This window comes from Parambassis ranga, chromosome 8 (genome assembly GCF_900634625.1).
Source record: "Parambassis ranga chromosome 8, fParRan2.1, whole genome shotgun sequence".
NCBI lineage: Eukaryota > Metazoa > Chordata > Actinopteri > Ambassidae > Parambassis > Parambassis ranga.
In genome coordinates, this window is record NC_041029.1 from 11,187,859 (window position 1) to 11,208,892 (window position 21,034).

Sequence of the window (21,034 nt, forward strand, 5' to 3'; positions counted from 1 at the left end):
GTTGCTCCGCCGACGGCTAGCTCGCCAGGCTAGTTTGTCCGGCGGTGACCCACTGCTGTCGGAGACAGCCTCGCCGCAAGGCGGGGTGGATATGTCGGGTGGGGCGGCTGAAGCGCTGCCGCCCGGGCTGAGTTGGGCAGACGCAGTTCCCCAGACTGCAGACTCCTGTTTCCCGTCAGAGGAGGGATGGGAGAGCCTTATCCGTGTCGACCCGAGACGAGACGCTGATGACGAGGAGGGAGAGTCTGCCGACTCCGAGCTCCTGTTATCAGACGGTGACGAAGAAGAAACTAACTTCAGCGTCACCGGCGGGGCTGCAAAGCCGGGCGTCGCGATGGGAGAAATCCCTTCGGCGCTTTCTCCCCTGGATCTCGACATGCAGGACATGTGCAAACGTGCCGCTGTAAGGCTCAACATCCCGTGGCCCACGGTTCAAGCCGAGGAAGTCAGGTCTCGCTTTGATGGCAAGAAGCTGCCCAAAGCAAAGAAGACGGGGAAACAAGTGCTGCCAATTTTCCCAGAGCTGCTTGATGAGATAGCGGCTACGTGGAAAGCTAAACCATACAGCGAGAAACACCCCATCTCGGGGAGCTCCCTGTGGGATTGCGAGGGGATGGAGGCTAACGGCATCCGCCAAATACCTCCCATTGAGCCGCTGGTAGCGACACACCTTCACCCGAAGACGTCCCTGTCCTCCTCGGTTTCATCTTTTCCCTCCAAGACAGACCGCTTTCAGTCCAGCCTCACTGACAAGTGTTATAAGGCGGCGGCTCTGTCGACCAGAGCTCTCAACGCCTCCTCTATCCTGACGGCCTACCAGGCGGAATTAGAGGAGGACATGACGGCTAAACCAGATAACTCCCTGTGGGAAGAAATCTGCGTCATTACGGACCACGTCCTTCGCCTCCACAAGGTGGCTATCCAAGCCACGGGAAGAGCCATGGGTCTTATGGTCCTGCAAGAGAGAGCGCGCTGGCTGGGGCTCACCAACCTCACGACTAAGGAGAAAGAGGAGCTCCTCGACACTCCGGTCGTCCCTCATGGGCTCTTCGGCTCGGCTGTTGCCTCCATGCAGAAGAGATGTGAGGAGAAAAAGAGAGATGATGAGGCGCTGAAACTTTGCCTGCCAAGGAGGGCTCCACCTGTTACTCCCGGCACTTCGCGTCAGTCATATGCTCAGGCTGTCTCTCACCCGGCTCCTGCTTATCGGATCCCCAAGGTGTCCAAGACGCAGGCAGCCCCTCCAGCCCCTAAAAGCGCCGGCAACCCATGGGCTAGGAAGCAGTCTCCCCATGCTCGGCAAGCCGCTCCACCACCTCAACCCGCTACCGCGACGGTGAGGAAGAGGAAGCGGCAGGCCTGACCGCTTCTCCCCAGGTGGAGGGCCGACCCAGGCTGCCCCCCCAACGGGTCGCCCTGCCATTCTCCAGCTCAGTTCCAGAGCGGGTTCTGCGGGACGTTGCCCGCATAGAGTGCAGCACTTGGGCCGGTGTTCACGTTCGAGTGCCCAACAAACACAGACAGCATTCTCAGTGTTGCACAAGCACTTCTGTCTTGCACTCTGTAATAAAACAGTCCAATGCGCATCCAGGCAGAGAGCCGAGGGCGCTGTTGACTATGACTGAAAAAAATGCAGAAAAAAGATATGTTAAGACACACAACTATCTTCTCTGCTATAACACAGCCCGCGGGGACCAACATCCCCGCGGCTGTGACGCGGTCCGCCCGGGCACCTCCATGCAGCAGGCAGGAGTCACCGGGGCGGATGGGCGTTGGGTGTTACGCACCTCGACCTCAAGAGGGCGCCAACGTACCACATATGACAGAGTTGCCGGTCAGCCCGCTTTCTCTGCACACAGAGAATTGGGCGGCCTGCACACGGTCAGAATGGGTGTTGAGAACCGTTCAGAAGGGTTACAGACTTCAATTCAGAGCCGTTCCACCTCATTTCAAAGGGATGATTTTTTCTCATGCTCAGGGAGAATCCGCAAACATTCTCCTAGAGGAAATTTCCACTCTGAGGGGGAAAGGAGCAATAAGAGTTGTCCCGCCCGAGGAGGCCCACAGCGGGTTCTACTCGAGGTATTTCCTGGTTCCAAAAAAGGGGGGGCAGGGGATGAGGGCCATCCTGGACCTCAGAGCCCTGAACCACTATTTAAGGAAATACAAATTCAGGATGCTGACACACGCCTCTCTGCTGCGTTTCGTGCGGGCAGGCGATTGGTTCACATCTGTCGACCCGAGGGATGCATATTTCCACATTCCAGTGTATCCTCCACACTGGAAGTTTCTCAGGTTTGCCTTCCGAGGGACAGCATACGAGTTCATGGTGCTGCCGTTCGGCCTGTCATTGAGTCCCAGAGTGTTTGTGAAATGCACAGAGGCAGCTGTAGCCCCACTCAGGGAGAGAGGCATCCGCGTGGCCACTTACATAGACGACTGGCTTGTCGCAGCCTCTACACCCCGAGAGGCGGCCCACCATACAGATGTTCTCAGGGAACATCTGGTGAGTTTGGGGTTTCGCCTGAATATGGAAAAAAGCATGTTGACACCTTCTCAGTGCATCACCTTCATAGGCCTGACTTTGGACTCTCTCCAAGGCAGAGTTTTCCTGTCTCAGGACAGGGTGGTGGCAATGAAAGGATGCCTTGCACTGTTTCACAGGGGCAACACAGTCACACTCAGACAGTGTCAGAGGCTGTTAGGCCTGATGGCCTCGTCTGTGGCGGTGATACCCCTGGGACGCCTGTACATGAGAGGGCCTCAGCGTTGGGTAGCCTCCCTTGGCCTAGATCCTCTCCGAGATGGTCATCGACGGGTGAGGGTTTCTGTGGACTGCTCACTGGCTCTGCGCCAGTGGAAGAGCCCAGGGTTTCTGACCCAGGGGGCTACCATGGGAACTGTTTCGGCCAGGAAGGTGATCTCTACAGATGCCTCTCTCACAGGCTGGGGTGCTACACACGAAGGGAGGACAGTGAACGGGAAGTGGGGCCCTCACATGCGCTTCACCCACATAAACTGTCTGGAGCTGATTGCTGTTCATTTGGCTCTAAAACATTTCCTCCCCTGGCTGCGGGGACACCATGTCCTAGTGAGGACAGACAACTCCACCGTGGTAGCCTACATCAACAGGCAGGGAGGCTTGAGATCTCTGCGGTTGCATGCGCTGGCACACAGACTGATAGTCTGGAGCAATGTGCACTTTCAGTCACTGAGAGCGACTCATGTTCCAGGCGTACTGAATTGCGGGGCGGACCTACTCTCCAGGGGGATCCCTCTATATGCAGACTGGAGACTTCACCCAGAAGTGGTGAAGCAGATTTGGCTGCGGTATGGACGGGCGGCAGTGGACCTTTATGCGTCAGCGGAGAATGCCCAGTGTCCGCTGTTCTTCTCCCTGCACGACCGAGTGGCTCCGCTGGGGATCGATGCACTGGCACACGAGTGGCCACGTGCTCTCCTGTATGCTTTTCCCCCAGTGGCTCTCATCCCTCCAACTCTGGCCAGAGTGAGGGAGAAGGGGCTGGTCGTAATCCTGATGGCTCCGCACTGGCCAGCGAAACACTGGATGGCGGAGATTTACCAGCTTCTGGCGGGCACGCCTTGGCAGCTGCCATTACGCAGGGACCTGCTATCCCAGGCACGAGGGGAAATATTTCACCCTCACCCAGAGAGGCTGGCTCTGTGGGCCTGGCCCGTGAGTGGTTTAACCTGAACTCAACAGGACTCCCAAACAGTGTCATTGAGACTATTCAATGTGCTAGGGCCTCATCGACTAGGAAGTTGTATGGGCTTAAGTGGCAAGTGTTTGAGAGCTTGTGCTCGGAGTCCCAGGCCATTCCTTTTCAGTGTTCTGTGGGGGTGATTTTATCCTTTCTGCAGGACCTCATTGAGAAGGAAAAATCTTTTTCAACCATCAAGGTGTACCTGGCGGCAATCTCTGCTTGCCATGTTGGTTTTGATGGTAAATCTGTGGGTCGACACCCTCTGGTGTGTCAGTTCATGAAAGGTGCACGACGTAAATTGCCGGTATCTAGGTCTCTTACGCCGTCATGGGACCTGCCCACGGTGCTGGATGCTCTTTCTGGTCCACCTTTTGAACCACTGGATCAGGTGGACTTGAAGGTGGTATCTCTTAAGACAGCGCTGCTCCTGGCCTTGGCCTCGGCTAAGCGCGTCGGTGAGGTTCATGCCCTGTCTGTGCACGAGGCTTGTACCCATTTTTCACCAGGGGGCGAGAGGGTCAGTATGCAGCCTAACCCAGCCTTTATCCCAAAGGTGGTTGGGTCTCTCTCCCCAATAGAGCTGGTTGCTTTTTTCCACCGCCTTACTCCTCTGAGGAGCATCGGCGTCTGCATACGCTGTGTCCGGTCCGTGCACTAAGGACCTATCTGGACAGGACTCAGGGTGTTAGGCAGAGTGACCAGTTGTTTGTGTCCTGGGCTAAGCCATGTGTGGGCAAGCCAGTCTCAAAACAGCGGCTTTCCCACTGGATTGTGGAGGCTATTGCTCTGGCTTACACGACCAAAGGTCTTCCGCCTCCTGCTGGTCTGCGTGCGCACTCCACTAGGGGCCTTGCTGCTTCCTGGGCTCTCTTTAAGGGGGTTTCAGCCCAGGAAATTTGTGCAGCTGCAAGTTGGGCTTCACCCCACACTTTTGCTAGGTTTTACAAGTTGGATGTTACGGTTCCAACCCTGGCACATTCAGTTCTTGGGGTAGGGTTTTCACGGGGTACAACCCACTCTTCGTGAGGCCCCTCTGGGACAGTTGTCATTTTTACAGGCATGTCTGGCAATCCGGGAGTCAGTATTTCTCCCATAGTGAGACACGAAACGAATGCTATGAAAGAGAACTGGAGGTTATGGCTATAACCATGGTTCTCTGATTAGCATGAGTGAGTGTCTCACCAGACCACCCTCCTTGCTATGGAAGCGAGGAAGAGGTGAGCTTGTTTGAATGGCGACTGAAGCTATGTCAGCCTATTATATAGGAGGAGGGCGGTCCCTCCTGACATAGACGTCACTGATACCAGCCCCAAGGGCTGGTGTAGTGTAATTAAAGCTTCTGTCGGGATCACGCAGGGGGCGTTCTCCCATAGTGAGACACTCACTCATGCTAATCAGAGAACCATGGTTATAGCCATAACCTCCAGTTATGTGCAGTAATTTGAAGGCCAAAATACTTATCTATCATCACGAGTAATGCCAGCTAGCTCGCCAAGACATTTGCTAACACTGGACTGGCTTTCTGCAGTTGAAAGAAGATAATCACTGTTTTATACGTGAGAAGATATTAACTTTACACTACTATTTTGTTAAATACATAAAAGATTTCAATCTTTTCTCCGAGACTTTCTTGTAGTCTTCCAACATTTTCCAGGCCCTTGCACGTCACTGCTAGTAAACCATGTTTGGTAGTGATGGCGTGACACAGGACTGACACTAAATTAAAGACTGTTTGTGTAACTGTTTGTGTAACTGTTTGTGTAACTGTTTGTTACACGATAGCTGTGTAGCTGTATTTTCTCATATTAACCTACAGCCACCTGTGTAAGAAGTAAAAATAAGAGGCTAAAGTATCTTTAGCCTTCAGGACTCCTTTTAAGTTTTTTTAAACTTCCCTAACGCTGGTCGTGTAGGGTCACTGCAGTATCTATTCCTGAGCCTGACAGTTGCGTTAACATGGATTAGGGCTGATTTGATCTTGTAATCTGTTGTAGTTAATGGGCTGATGCTGGCACAGAGCTGAGCCGAGGAAGTTTGCTATCACAGTACTCTGGGAGAGTGAGGGAGGCAGGCGGGGAGCTGAATAAGAGATGAAATTAGCTGGAGGCAGCTCATCGCAATACAGCATTTAATTTCACAATTATTAAGTTTTTTTCCTTCCCCTAACGGTCCCTGTTCCTTACCGACACTTAAACTATGTGAAATTTGAACTAATAAACAAAATGTGGCCCCGTGGCACACTCTGAAGAGACAGGGTCTTTCTGTTTTTGCTTCTCTCGGGGAGACAAATACATCTCTGAGTAGCCACACAAATGTAGATACACACACACACACACCTGAAGTAAAGGCTTACAGTCTATGCAAACAGCAGACAATATTTCCGCCTTTGTAATGAGTACTGCAGAAACAACGCTGGTGTTCCAAATACACATAACCAGGAAAAAACAGATACAGACATCAGGCAGAGAAAGAGAGAGAGAGAGAGAGAAATAAATAACAAAATCAAACAGAATCCCCAAACAGGATCTGATAAGAAGAAACGATGAAGACAAAGATGGGAACAGCGTTATGTAACAGTGTTTCATTAATTTATCTCACTTCATACACACTGCAGAGCTCCGGCAGAATGTGATCGTTGCTAACAGAGACATGGGATTTTCCAGCTGCTGATGAGCTGGGAAAACAATGACTAGGAACACAAAGCCCTTGGATTTTCTTGGTAATAGAATCCACACGACATAGACAGACAGAGCGGTTTGTCATAGAAAGAAGAAGACGTCAATAAAACAAACAAGTAAAGGCTTGCAGAGAGGAGGTGGCTTCTTGCACCTGTTCCTGGAAAAGATGCTAGGTTATATTCAAACCACACACCTGAGAACAGGTTGGAGAAAAGACACAGATACTGGGAGATACGGTAATGTTTGTAAATGTTGTGATTAAAGCTACAGTGTAAAATGAATCTCTCTCTTCTGGCACACACACAGGCTGAAGACAGACAGTATGAAGGGGATGTTGCCTCTGATGGGTCAAATTGGAGTTGGGGTCTTGGGTGCTAACTAGCTTTCTAAAGCAAATAGGTGTGGTGCAGGCATACATAGGATGGTATTTGTTTGTATCTATCTATAAAATGGATGGAATAATGTGGAAATATCTCTTTATTTTTGTAATTATTCATGAACAGAAGCCTGGGAATATCCACTAACCTAATCCGGGAGATTTTGTTACATGGAACCATCTGGTCGGCAAAAAAATATTTGGAAGATGATTGGGTGAATCTCTGTCTTCAATCTTAACCAATCAGATTCTTGTTGCCATCATCATAGACCATAGTCATACCAAGTCATGTCAGGATAGTAAGGGTCTGAAGCAGGGTTGTATGGCCTCAGTCACACAGCATAAGGCATCATTACTTTTATGTTAATGTGACACCTTTGTATGAATAAATTCTGCACTGTAGCTTTAAGACTGGGAAGCCATTTCTGAACCTGATTTTGCCAGTTATGGCCTCCCTCCTTTTGAGATGATTGATCCAGTCACTACAATTCCCTATTGGAATCCAGTAAAGCAGAAGCCAGTTAGGAGATGAGGTGGGAGTTGGACTCCATACACACTGACAACATATGAGTACACACACACACACACACACAAGAAAATATGTACACAATGTACACACAGTGGTAGCATCTGGAGGTTCCAGAGCGTGCGTCCCAGCTGTTTTTCTGGTCCCCTATTAGTGGTGCGTGTGACGACAAGCCATCAATGATGCCCAAGGGGAATGATCCAGCACCTCTCCATCCTCTCATCAACACATCAGCCTCACTGCCCAAATTAAACTGATTAGCTGCAATAATGACTGGGCATAAACTGAAGGCAGGAAGGAGAAAGGAAGTGCTGCTGGGAAGTTAAGAACCATAGCAACCTAAAACTGTCCGGCATCACTGTTTCTGCTGCATAATTGATGAATCTGCCAACGTGTCAATCATTTCACAAAAGGCAAGTTAGAAGGTAAGAGGATAGATAGATAGATAGATAGATAGATAGATAGATAGATAGATAGATAGATAGATAGATAGATAGATAGATAGATAGATAGATAGATAGAGCTATGATCTCACTGTTCATTTGCCCCCTTTCTGATTCTTCAGAGAGGGGGCAAGTCATAGTCACCCTATGTCAGCATGTACATAATCACACGTCAGTTTATGACTTCTTAAGGGTGCATTGAAAGATGCAGAGTGAGGCTTCAGGGAGGTTACAGTAGGCCATGTGTGCAGGGAGACAGGTGAGTCTCTGTGTGTTTTCAGCCTCATCATTGTCAAAGTCAAGTTCAAGAACATGTTAGAGCACTTTAAATGAATATAAAATCAACATAATTTCAGAAAAGTCAGATTTTGATCATAAAAACTAATGATATATATTATTATTTTAATTTACCGGTAATTGTATGAAAATGCTAGACTATTTAAACTACACTATATGGGCCATTAGGAAACAATTCTGCAAATATATGAGCAAAAGCAGCCACGGTTAATACACAGACAAACGGAGCCCTGATGAGACAGGAAGCAGATGGAGAGGACAAAGAGCACGCTGAGTGGAGAAGCGGGACAGACGTCTGCATTAATATCAGGGAGTAATTAGTTTATTATTACAGGTGGAAGAGTATTGCAGCAGATCTAAAAATGTTTGACTCACGGAAGCGGAATCAAGCGTCATAATTTCTTCAGTCAAAGCATGTATTTTTTTTTTGTTTTTTTTTTTTTTTTTTTAATCTTGAGATGTTCCTAATTGCTATTCAGGCATTGCAGGCACAGATATCATATTATATTCGGTTCTGTAGTCATAAATGGAAAACATTCAGCGCTCAAATGTGCTGTTGTCACATGCTGAGACTGTACATTAGTAAGAAGAATGGCAATATTACAGCAGTTCTGAGATGAAACAGCATGAGCATGAAATGTATTTAAATACGTATGTGAAAGGAAATCCTGCTGATAGGCTCACTCTGTTCTCTATTCTGAGCCTGTCCTATTTCAGACCTTACATTACCCGAGGCCAACAAGGTTAAATTTCATCTAAAGTTTAGAATTACTATTCCCCAATTTTGATTTGAGGCAACAGATTATAGCACAAAGGCACAGTAACAGGATTTATGTCAACAGTGCTGGGGTGTCTGTGCATTATTCTTATTGCCATAATGAATGTCTGGAAGCTGGGACAGATAGATGTGGAAGTCGTGTTTACCAGCGTCATTGGGTGGGGCATGTGTGCTGGGGGTAGGGGAGCAGGAGTGGGAAAAGTGCTATGTTTGGCATGCAGCTGAGGCCCTTCAGGGCTCCAATCCTCTGCTTTATTGTATCATTCTTTACAAACGTGTGAAAAAAATTAGGAACTTCCATGTTAATGCTTGAGACACACACACACACACACACAGCAGTAAGATGCAAAAGGTTCTCCTAATGTGGAGCACATATGTGTTTTCCAAACTTTCCCCAGCGCCGCGGTCGTCGTCTTTGAAGATGTTTCCAAGCTCGAGGCTGGGGAACCTCAGAGCCAGGGGATTGGATTGATTGAAGCCCCAGCGTTCAACCTACAACCCTGAGTAACTACACAGCATGGATATCAGCTTGGCTTGTTGTAGCGGAGGGAGTGGAGCGAAGCATATGCTTGCCTCTGTGTGACACTGTGGAGTAAAGCTGGACATAGCGGGTTTAAATTACCCTACAGAGCATCAGAATATTGGGTTGGCATGTACCAGCAAGGCACCCTTAGTCACCATATGTATAACAACGACACAGACAAATGTTTACATCCGCATTTATTGTTTCATCTTTGGCTGCCAAACGAAATTAAAGATGTCAGGATGCAAACTGTGTGAGGAGGAGCTCTTTGGCGGAGGCGCAGAGAAACGAGGCAAATGAGGAGGAATTAGTGCTGAATGTAAAAGAGGCTGGTGAAGACAAGTCACAGTATTTCTTGATTTGAAGCCATTTCTCTTGTAATGATCTTATTATGGTCAATTTTCAGCCTCTCTCCTAAAAGGCTAGACTCTTACATGAAGCACCCTCTTACAAAAAGCACACTGACGAACGCTCCATCTCTTTCTCTGCGTTTATCCGTCCCTCCCCCGCCTCTCTCACTCCACACTCTATCAAACCTTTTCATTTCTCCTCCTCTCAAAAGGATGTTTATGATCTCTGTCCTCTTTCTCCCACAGCCCCCTTTTTTTCTGTCCGGCTGGCTGATTGTTTTCACCTGCCCACTGACATGATAACTACTCTGCGCTGACTCACTGATGATGGCCTGCTCTGTCAACAGCGGCAGCAGCAGCCGCTGTTGATGTTGATGGAGATGCTGTGAGGGTCATTCTGTTAGGCAGGAGGACGCAACTCGTAATATGTTTAAAAAGCTGCTGCTCGTACAGCGCATGACTCAAAACAGAAGACAGTCCTTACGTAAATTTATGTTGCCTGCTTGTGTTGATTCATGTGAGGCACAAATCTTGTCCTTGAACCAGATTCCGAGCTCATCCTTTGCTTCATGCTGCCATATATATATTATTTTAAGCGTTTCAGTTTGTAATGTGCCTCTTTGGATGGTGAAGCAAGAATCAATCGATTGCATTTGACAATGGGCACAAAGTACAGGTAACAACATCAGATAAGAATATGGATCAGAGCTCTAATAGTAACCCAGTGATTTTGGTGATATGCAGTTAAAAAGTCATCTACCTCCAAACATATGGAGAGATACAAGCTCATGTCACGGAGCAGAAGACAGTGTTATGTAACCACAGATTTGTCTGTCGGTAAAGATGTAACTTCTGCTCTGAATGAATGAGGAAATGAAAGTGTGCTCCTGATGGAGTTACCATGGTAACCGATTCAGTGTTAGCCAAAACTCAGAGCTTCCCTCATCTCAGGTTAACACTACACTAGGACCGCAACTACAACTATTAGCATGTGCTCACTAACAACGACAAAGATGAGAAGTTCAATTAAACAACATGTCATCTATTGAACACAAACTGTCACTTTGCAGCATGTTGCAGGACACCTTATTCTTACTAAGGCCTGCTCTGCACAAAGCATCAGAAGCACATCTGAAGCTGCCTTCACTAAGCATTCAGATAGCAGCGTATGTTCTTATATGTGCACACGCAGCAACTCATATTTATCCATTTATTTTATACAGCAGTCTGATGAAATGTACAGCAGAATGACAGCAAGAGTGCTACACTTGTGAAAACACAAAGCTAGTTTCTTTGAAAAGTATGAGAGCTAGTACAGAAATACACAAATATGAAGCTGATTGGATCAATGAGAGGACAATGTTTCTCCTACCTGCCCGTTGTGCTTGTGTGAGTTTGGAGTAGACCACATCAGCTGACTCGATGAGTGTTTTGCTGGTTTGGATCATCTAAAAGACAAAAAAAGGAAATAATGTTAACTCATACCAGAGGTCCCCTCAGCCAATCAAAGTGGAAGCGCTCTTAGCTGCTGTGACATAATAACAATTCAGCCTTTCCACAGCTGTCATGTGAATGTCTTCATCTGATTATGGTAAGATCATAATCTTAGGAAGCTGATACCATTTAATTGGGCTTGTAAACAACACTGTTCAGATTTTATTTGTCTTTTATGGAAATTTAAGCTAAATAAAATTCATGAGGGACTGATCAAAAAGCAGAACAAGCAATAAAACATCATTCTGTGGCTTGGACTGACTATCACTTCCTGCACACGTGCAGCAGAAGCGCCAGAGACACGCAGTCACCTCTGATTTCACATCTGTCCAACAAGGTGTGCAATATGAGGCTTGAACATCGTCTCACAGCGCTGATGAGGGGCAGCTGGACCAGCGCTGAGGAAGAGCCTAATGAAGTTTCACACTCTTGTGTGGAGACAGGAAGTGGCTCTCATACTGTGTGTGTTTGTGTGCGCACACGTTCATGCCTTCACTTGTTTTTTGAGAACAAGGAAATGAGAACTGGGTGCATTGCAGGCAGGTTTGCAAAGTAAAAGCGTGTTGAGGACAGTCCCTTCGTTAAGGGGGAGAAAAGGAAGAATGTGTAGAACCTTTGATGCGTAACCTGATAAGAATTTGATCAACCTAGATTTACAAAAGTATGAATGTGTGTGTGTGTAGGTGAGAACTGTGGCAAAACTATCTAGCTGCCTTGCGATCTGGTCTTGATTAGAATCAGAATGTCAGCACAGTCTAGTCTGGTAACGCAGACGTCAGCCTTAATGCACTCATCTGCATGGCGGTAAGACAGAGGCACCGGACATGATAACTAAGGCATCAGTTCACTGAATCCTAAACATTTTTATGCCTGATGAGGGGTGGATGAAGGACTAAGATTCATGAAGTTTGGAGTGCTCCTCCACCAGGACAGTGCTCCCACAAGTCCACAGCGATGATGGCTGCCATGCAGGAACATGGATCTGGACTTGGCTGCATTATTCACATGATTTGATGCACCCTTAATGCTACTACCTCTCCCCCAAGATGATGATCAATAGTTGCATTGTAGTGATTTGAATTCTACAAAGAAGGGATGCTTCGTGACTGCTGTGTAATTATAGGAAGGGACTACGCTAAAGTAATCTTCACTTGCACTTTAAACACAGCATTACATGTTATGTGTGTGTTTTTTTGTGGATGAGACTGAACTCTGGATGTTTCATTTGACTGATATTTTCAATAACAACATGCTGGTTAGAACACCCATGAGGGTGACTGACTACACATTGATATTCTACAGTCAAGCGGCCTGGTGCTGGCAGCCATGCTCGCACCAAACATTTACACACATGTACAAACACACAGGTACACACTGGGTCTTCTGTTTTTGATCAATGACTGTGGCAACAAGCCAGTGTTAGACAAGCAAACACAAACTCTGCCAAAGCTCAAATATTAGGAGATGATGCTGGTTATGATGTTTAAACTCCTTAGACTAAAAATGATTATTTTATGGTTTTAAAGGGTAGCTATACTGTGTGTGCTGACCAAATATTTTTTGCAAATGGTTGTTCTCTAAAGGCTAAAAGTGATTCTGCTCCTGCTTTTCAGCTTGTCCCCAGAAAACATTTCTGTGTGGACTGAAGCGTGAGAGTCGCTCTGACAGCGCCAAGCTCCCCTGCCTGCTGCAAACGCCTCATAAAAGCCGACTCTATGCAGAGCTGTGCGCTCCAGCCCTGCCCCGATGCCTGTGAACTTCTGTAGGTGTCAGCTGCTGACCTAAACAGTAAGGCTGCTCCAACTTCTTTCCTCACCAGCGACCCACTTCACCAGCTCCCACCAAGTGTGAGGAAGAGGAGGAGGAGAGTAGGGGAGCAGAAACAGCGGGTGATAACTAATTACAGACAGAATCCTTCAACCCCCCCCCCCCTTTTGGGCCGAGCCAATGTCAAGTGGTGAAAAATGTAGGGGAGGCAGGATGGAGAAGGACATGTGGAATTACACAATGAGAAGCTGAAACTTCACAATCTGACTGGTGGTTTGAGGCATGTTTAAGAAGAACTCATCCAGCTGTGTGATGCTCGAATCAAATGTTATGTAACCTGCCATAAAGGAGGGTTGTTTTTTTCTGATTTCTGTGTTTGCAGTGTCTACAAAGATCTGCACACAGTAGGAAGCGCTTATCAAATATATAAGGGGCAGCATCCTTTTAAATGCTTCTCCAAATGCGGCCCACTTTTCGCATATAAGGATTCTTTGCATACTATCCATTATCAATTGTATGTTTTTTTTTCCCCTGACAGAATAGAGCAAACAAAACCTTAGTGACCAAGGACGCATCCTGTCAATGTTGCCAGGGCAACCGGAGCAGCGCACCATGATGAAGAAAGAGTTGCTTACCATGTCATAGGCGTTGAGCACTTTGCGCAGCAGCTCAGGCACGGGGCCCTGAGCCTCCATGGCGGGGTAGGTCTCGCTCAGGTCAACGGTCACCCTCAGTGACCGCTCACTGTTCATCAGCCAGGTAGACACTGTGAGGATGCACTGCTTCATGTTGGCTGCAGGGGTCAGGCCGCAGAGCTCCTTGAAGGAAACCATGGCATTCTGGGAAAAAAAAACAGACTTTTATAATGAATGTGTACAAAAGATCTTAATCTGTAGAGCACCAATTTGGATGTTTTTCACATTGTGTCATATTTATAGTCACAGTGGGCTTTCTTTCCAGGATCCAGTTCACAAAACAAGCTATGACCATTTGTTTCTGAAGCTGCTATTCAGCTTCTCACATCCCACTAAGACAAATTCCAGCAGTGAGTGAATGAAGTGACTGCGGTCAGAATAGAATGGAGAATATATCACGGCCACTTTTTGCAGATGACCTTGAGTGAGGAGACTTTAATGAGGAGAATTGTGATACTCCCGTCAGACCACAAACAAGATAAGATAGCAGCAAGCGTTTGTCTTGATGACAGTAAAATTATCCATTTCCCATAACGTCATTTCAACAGCGGCTCTGGAGCCAAACTTCTGACCACAGCCTGGAAGTGGTACATTTACTCAGTCACTCATCCGTCCCCTTCTTTCATTCGTCCTTCTATATTCTCACCACAAATCTTTTTCTTTTTTTTTATTTTGCAAAATAAAAGACCAAATGTTATATAAATACCACACTGAATATTTTAGTCCATCTGCTGCTAAATAAATAAATAAAAACATCTTTGTGTTTTTTATCAGGAGCAGCTGTGGCTCAGTTATGAGATTAGGTTTGCCATCAAGGTATTTCACAGACCTCCTCTTCACATGATGAAGAGTTCTTGTGGAATAAAAAAAAATCCTTTGTATACACTTGTCCACCTGCATGCATTCATCTCTGATTAATATGAATTTAATCAACCAAGACCTTACCTATAAGGGGCAGAGTGAGGCCAGATAAAGTCTGTAAACATCAGTGTGCTATGAGGCCCAGTGACAGAGAATAAGAAATGAGAGACGAAGCCCATGATAGAAAATCAAAGCACACAATCGGCACTGTGGGAACCAGCTGTCGCCCTGTGCTATAGACCTCTAAAAAAAAAAATCCTCATACGTTCGAGGATGTGCTGTCACCGCAAGGCCCGACCTTCCTGTAGACAAAAGAGGGTGGCCAGGGACAACATCTGTATGCTGAGGAGCACAGCTAACACAATGGTGTAATCAAACCCCACCGTGTACACATGTGGCTGCTTGTGTGTATTATTATTAGCATCTATTTTGCTTCGTCATGTGTCCATAAATATGTTTTTTTGTGCAACAAAAGCACACACTGTTTCCAAGCCATGGGTCACAGAACCCAATGAGGAAGCTGGTGTTTTTAATTACTCCCTTCCCCCCAACTTTACTCCTCTTCCAACATTCCCCAAATGAGAGCTTCGTGTCCGGTTACAACACTGCTTTTGTTTCTCTTTGCCCTTCTCTTTCTGCTTCTGTCTCTGCGTCTCTTTTTTCTCTAACTGATGGCACATAGACATTTCTCAGCAATTCCGGCACGGCACTCCTATGGCTCCACCAACAGCGCTCTTTTATTCACGTCTCCCGCAGGAATATTTGATGTGCTGCCGACGTCCACACGTGAAGCATGGCATCCCATCATATCTGCCTGCTGGTCAATGTTCCTGGACTCCCTCCGTCTTTTTAATAGTCAAATTCTCTCTCCTTTATTATTCAAAGTAGACCACCTGGAAGCTTTGCTGTTTGAGGATAAAAGGAGTCTCAAAAGAGCTAAGTGAAGTGAAATAAGGCCTTTGACAGGGACATCTAAAGTGTGTGTGTGTGTATGGAAGCACTGATTTTACAATGATTGGTAAGTTTGTGGCTTAAGGTGGCAGATGCACACCATGTTCCAGCACACTGTATCTATGCCTTCTTTAGAAAACCGTCCAGCTTTGGACAACCTTCTTGAAGGTTTCAAGGTCTTTGTGGGCTGGTGCCATAGACTATATACAGTATATGTGTCATAATCTGCAAAAAGCTGCTGTAAGTTGGTACCTGCCTGTCACCTAAAGTGGTAAAATACTACGTTTTAATATGATTGAAATAAGTGAATGAATTTGTTTTGCGCCAGGCTGGAAAAATGTTTATTTCTGCTGTAAAATGGGACGTTTTAACAAGGGAGTCTGTTTAATTGACTTGCTGTCAGAGCCACCACCTAGAGGCCACCAGGGGAACTGCAGTTTTTGACACTGGCTTTTATAATTTAGCCCCAGATTTTCTTGGCTTGACTTTAAATTTGCCTTAGGCTTCAAATTTATCTGTAAACTCTCAAAGATCTTAAGTTGTAATGACCATGACCATTATTTATATTCAAATCATGGAGATCAAGGATAATGAATCTTCCAGGGGTGGGTTCTACCTTGTAGATTTATTTTCTACAGGGTCCTTCAGCTGCCTCTGCATCCAAAAAAGCACAGCTGGTCCAGCTGGTCCAGCCTTCACACCTCTCCATTGTTTTTTACATTTGAAAGGCCAGAGGCTTTATTCTGAAAACACCTGTTTATAGTGTCCCTCTCACCTCTTTCATTCATTTCATCAACATCAAAATCTTTTCATTTCAAAAAGTGCATTAGCACTTCAAACCCGAGCCAAACATGGGTTGGTGGGCTGTAAGAGAGCAAAAATCGTTTGATCAGATTAACATTCATCACCTCTCGACGTTTTTTTTCACATGGGTATATAGATTAGATGCTGAAGCCATTTTGTTATGAGGGATGAGTCAGTGTTACACAGATTAAAGCTTTAGATGTGACAAATAGCATGCCTGTGATTGCTTCCATATTTAGCATTATTTAGGTGATTGGATATATGAAAGTAATTGTTTGATTAGTCGATGTCAGATTTACAGGATGGACTTCAGCCCTATTCACACAGCCTCTGACTTCTCATTGAGATGAGACGCTTCTTGTCTTAGCACTGGTACTGCGTCGACACACAGATATTTGTATACGTGTTGCAGCTTTCCACTCAGAATATGTGGAAAAACATATGTTTATATCTCCTTCCTTTGTCATTTTTTTGTCAATTAATCATCCATTTTACCTCGACATAACTTCCCGTATTGGGCTCTTAAAGAGATGACTCCCTGTTTCCAAACATTCCTATTTCTGTAACTGAAAAATGCATGACAGCATGCCACAGGATCTCTAATCACATCTCTGCTTATTTGGTTTGGTCTGCCTTTTGTTTGCTGTACCATTAGACTGAGGCTGCGAGCTTATTGAAGACCAATGAACACAGCTTGGTATTTATGACCTGAATAATATGTGAATGGGTACCTGTAACTTCTGAGTGCGGGAGACTATTTAATGTCTTCTTGAACATCATTGTCATAAAAATAAACTGTGTTTATCTTGGTTCCAGTAAAACATTACTAGTACACATATATTTACCTCAATAGATGGCGTATTGTTGCTGGAGCTGTTTATGCGGTGTATAAAAATTATTCTAAATTGTTGGAGAAGACAATAACCTGCCACTCTGACAGCCAAACAACACAACATGTAAAAGGCTTGCTGGCTCTCTTGGTAGACTGAACAAATGAGACATGCTTTTGTATCGCAGCCTTCAGTCTTCACACAATAAACTGCACTGAAAGGCTTCTGCTTCTCAGGCGAAAGTACACCAGGCTTACCAATCTTCATTTGCTCATCTAGAGGAGTTTTAAAGTAGTTCTCCAAGTGCCTAGCAACCCAGTCCTTTCCCATGGGCAGTGATTTTCACTCATTAATGATTACACTGTTCATAAAGCTCATAATTGTACAGCAGTGTCACTTCCTTCTTTAACATTAAGAGAGCACAGTTAGTAACAGTGCTCTGTCCACAAAAAGTGAGATGGAAAACACTTCCATCAGTCTGGAGCTGAATGCAGGTTTATGTAGAGGGAGAGTTTCAGCGTCTTTTCAGTGTCTTCACTTGGAAAAAAAGACAATAACTGTGATCTTGAGAGGATGCCTGTCAGTTACATGGCCTTTACCCACTTCAAAATAACATGCAGGATGTTCAGGTCTGCAGAGATTTCAGATGAATTATCAACCTTGCTGTTTTCACCACAGCATGCCATTGACACCTATACTTCCACCTGCACACACCATATTTACATTGGTACCCTGTGTCTCAGTGAGGACTACCCACAAAATGATAGGACCATGTTAATTATATGTGTGTACGCATCCAGAGGTAAATCTCAGCATGTAATAATGTTATCCTACAACAGGAAGTACTGTGTTCTTATGTGCTCTTTATATTGGACTTGGCAGAGGTGCCCATTAGCTTTGCTCTGTATTAAACAAGTCTAATGCATAATGCATGTTTGAGTCAAACCATCTCCAGAGCAAGCAGCTAATCTACCTGGAACAAATGTTGCGTTGTCAAATGTCAATAAAACAGAAATGACCAAATGAATTAACCAGCAGAGTGGGGAAACTACTCTGCCAAGCTAAAGCTAGTGCATGCAACTGCACAGCTGTACAGTGTGCTAAGGTTTTAGCATTCATGAAAATATGATGGTGACTCCTGTGAAGAATAGGTTATGGTAATGGCTAATGGGTAGGGTGTGGTTCCTTACCTGAACATTCTCTCTCAGGTCTGTGGCCTCCCTAAGGGGCTGGGTGGAAGCTCTGAAGAGCTCATCAACTACTTTGATCCCCGTGGTCTTTGTGGTGGTGTACTCTCGGGCTTTCCTACCCTTCCTGACCGAGAGACCCCTCTTATGTGCCTTTCCTCCACCCCGCCTGTTAGTAATGGCTACATGAACAAACAGGGTGGTGTTGGGTAGAAACTCTCCTGTAAGAGATTGCAGAGGCACGTGTCTATAGCCTGGCTGTAGGCACTCAAATGGGATGGTGTACTGGCCAATGAACTCATCTCCAATGTAGTCGTCATCCAGAACCACAAAGCGCAGTACTGCAAGTTCTGGTAAGTTAATTTGGAATTCAAAAGTCTCATCAAAAATAGGGTTGTCACCATTCTGGGACACAGTCTTGGTTCTCTGCTCAGCACAGTCAGCAGGAATGCCATGGATCTCCACGTATATGTAGGGCTCCACCACATCGCCTTTAGCAGCGGAGCCGCGAGGCTTAGGCAGATTCTGCCCACTGATGACCTTGATGTGAAGAAGCTGTGCAGAAACTCCTGGCAGGGAGTCCCGAGCATTGGCACTAAAATAGGACACCTCCTCCCTCATGATGGCTGGACGAAGAACGTACCCGCAGTTGCCATTCTGCCTGAACCAGCCAAGGTTGAGATCCATCATCAGGCCTGGTGTCTGGTAGTTCATGGCTACAATCTGGCAGCCACACTTCCAGAAATCCTGGGGGTTCATGTTGCTTGCATCAATCCTCATGGGTGTAGGATATACCCTGGAGAGGAACCGTTTGTTATAGCAGACGAATTCCTCTGGAAACTCATTTGCAAATCTGTTTGCATCAACCTCATTAAAGGAACATATCTCCCAGTGTTTTTGGTCTCTCTTCGAAATCTCAAAATCCCTGAACTGGACTGACTTGCAGAGAGATACAAGATCAGAGAGCTCTCTACACAACCTGAGTCTCTTATAACCCAAGCCATTCAGATGGTCCTTCTCATCAGCACCCACTCTTCGGGACATTTCCAGACCCTCCTCCTCATCTGTCACGTCCCCTTCTGTGTCGGTACAGTTTGGCGGCAGCCTCTTACCCTTGAGGAGAATTTTACCTTTGAGTTTTTCAGGGGATGGCAGGTAGTTTTCCTCCTTGTTAGGGGGTTCAGTGTACAGCTTATCCCCCAGAATCTTCTTCATGTGCTGTGCCATGACCCTCTGCTGGGGGATGGAGCAGTGGGTGACCAGGCAAAGAATCAGGGGATACTCCGAGCTCTCAAAAGCATACTGGTTTATGATGTCTAGGACTTTAGAGAAAGCCAGCTGTGAGGCTACAGAACTACCTACATACACCACTGGTTCATTATCAGGGCCATCCCATATAATAACCTCAATGCTGCGACACCCCATCCTTAGAGCTCGGATGTAGCTGCTGATGTCCGATGAACCCCAGAAATGGTCTTCAAGAAGGGAGGCATTATGTGAGGAGTTGATGTAGTAGTGGGACAGAGGCTGTGTCATATCCTGGCACACACGTTTGTGCTGGGGGTCAAAGATGTGGCATTCGGAGGACAGGAGGTAGTGAGTAAAGCCATCGATGGACAGGTAGCTCCTCTCTCTGCCTTCAGCAGATGGCTCAAATTTCTGGACAATTTCCCTGCACATGTCCTCTGTTACACCTTCTACACCCTGCTCCACCTCTACAAACAGCATCAGATCTTTACTGTCCAGATACTCTTTGTTACTTGAGAACTGCACCATCAGGAAGAAAATCTCTGGCCGTGTGCAGAGCTCACAGTAGGCCTCCACAAAAGTGTCCATGTTAATTGCCTCTCCGTATTGGTCTTTAGCTTTCTGCAGTTCCTTGAACTTCAGCTCTATCCTAGACTCTTTCATTCCAGGGTTGAGCCCCTTGATTATCTGTGTGGCTCTGAACAGGTCTATATGTCCTTCCTTCTCCATATCTGCTAGCTCAAACACTGAGCCGATCCAAGATGTTCGTAGGCTTGGTTGACTCGATTCCACCATGTCCACTGTGTGCCGACCATAAGACACCAGATACCTCAGGCCCATCACCCAGGTGCTGACGACATCTGCTGAGCTGGCCACCAAATCTAAGGACTCATAATTATCCCCATAGATGATTGAGAAGGCGCATTCATCAGGGAACTGATCTGAGAGACCATTGCTGCGAAGGACAGGAGTTTTCTTTCCCAAACGGACCTCCTTGATGCTCTTGATTTCCAGTTTGGCCTTCTCTGAGTCCTTCTTGGATGGCTCCCAGCGTAGCCAGTGCATGTCCGGATCCAGCAGAAAGTAGCGGTTGTACATGCGTGAGTTGGAACGCACCTTCTTCATCTCACAACCCTCCATCATGAAGGCCATGCAAGCAGCTGTACTGTTGATCTTACGGTCACTCGGCATAGAGCTGAAGGACACCGTCTTCTTCCTCACCTGCCTCTGTTTAGAACCATCCTGGGAACAGAAAGGGGAGTGGGGGATGTTGGATAGAGAAGGTATTTTTAGTTAAGCTTTGTATGTGAAGACAGCAGAGAATACAATGGGAAACAAAAAGGCAGATTTTGCTCTTTTATCAGAATAGAAAAATAAATGCTGAATCATGAAGGGAATAAGACAAGGTAACAACACACCACTTGACTGTGCTGAGCTCCTGATGAAGCTAATGTGTTTATATTATCAACTGCAGTGAGCTAATACTCTGGTCCATGTTTGT

At 46.2% G+C, this 21,034-nt stretch overlaps 1 protein-coding gene across 2 annotated transcripts in view; it reads right to left on the bottom strand.

Moving 5' to 3' along the window:
• Positions 1–21,034, bottom strand: part of LOC114439508 (inactive phospholipase C-like protein 2) — a 58,929-nt gene that overhangs the window by 6,014 nt on the left and 31,881 nt on the right. The window contains exons 2-4 of one of the 2 annotated variants that reach the window (XM_028411482.1): positions 18,289–20,775; positions 13,593–13,796; positions 11,069–11,144 (exon numbers count right to left, since the gene is read on the bottom strand). In XM_028411482.1, coding sequence (XP_028267283.1) covers positions 11,069–11,144; positions 13,593–13,796; positions 18,289–20,775 — 2,767 coding nt within the window. Of the gene's footprint in view, positions 1–11,068; positions 11,145–13,592; positions 13,797–18,288; positions 20,779–21,034 lie in introns of both variants that reach the window. The other variant, XM_028411483.1, reaches the window with a different exon arrangement.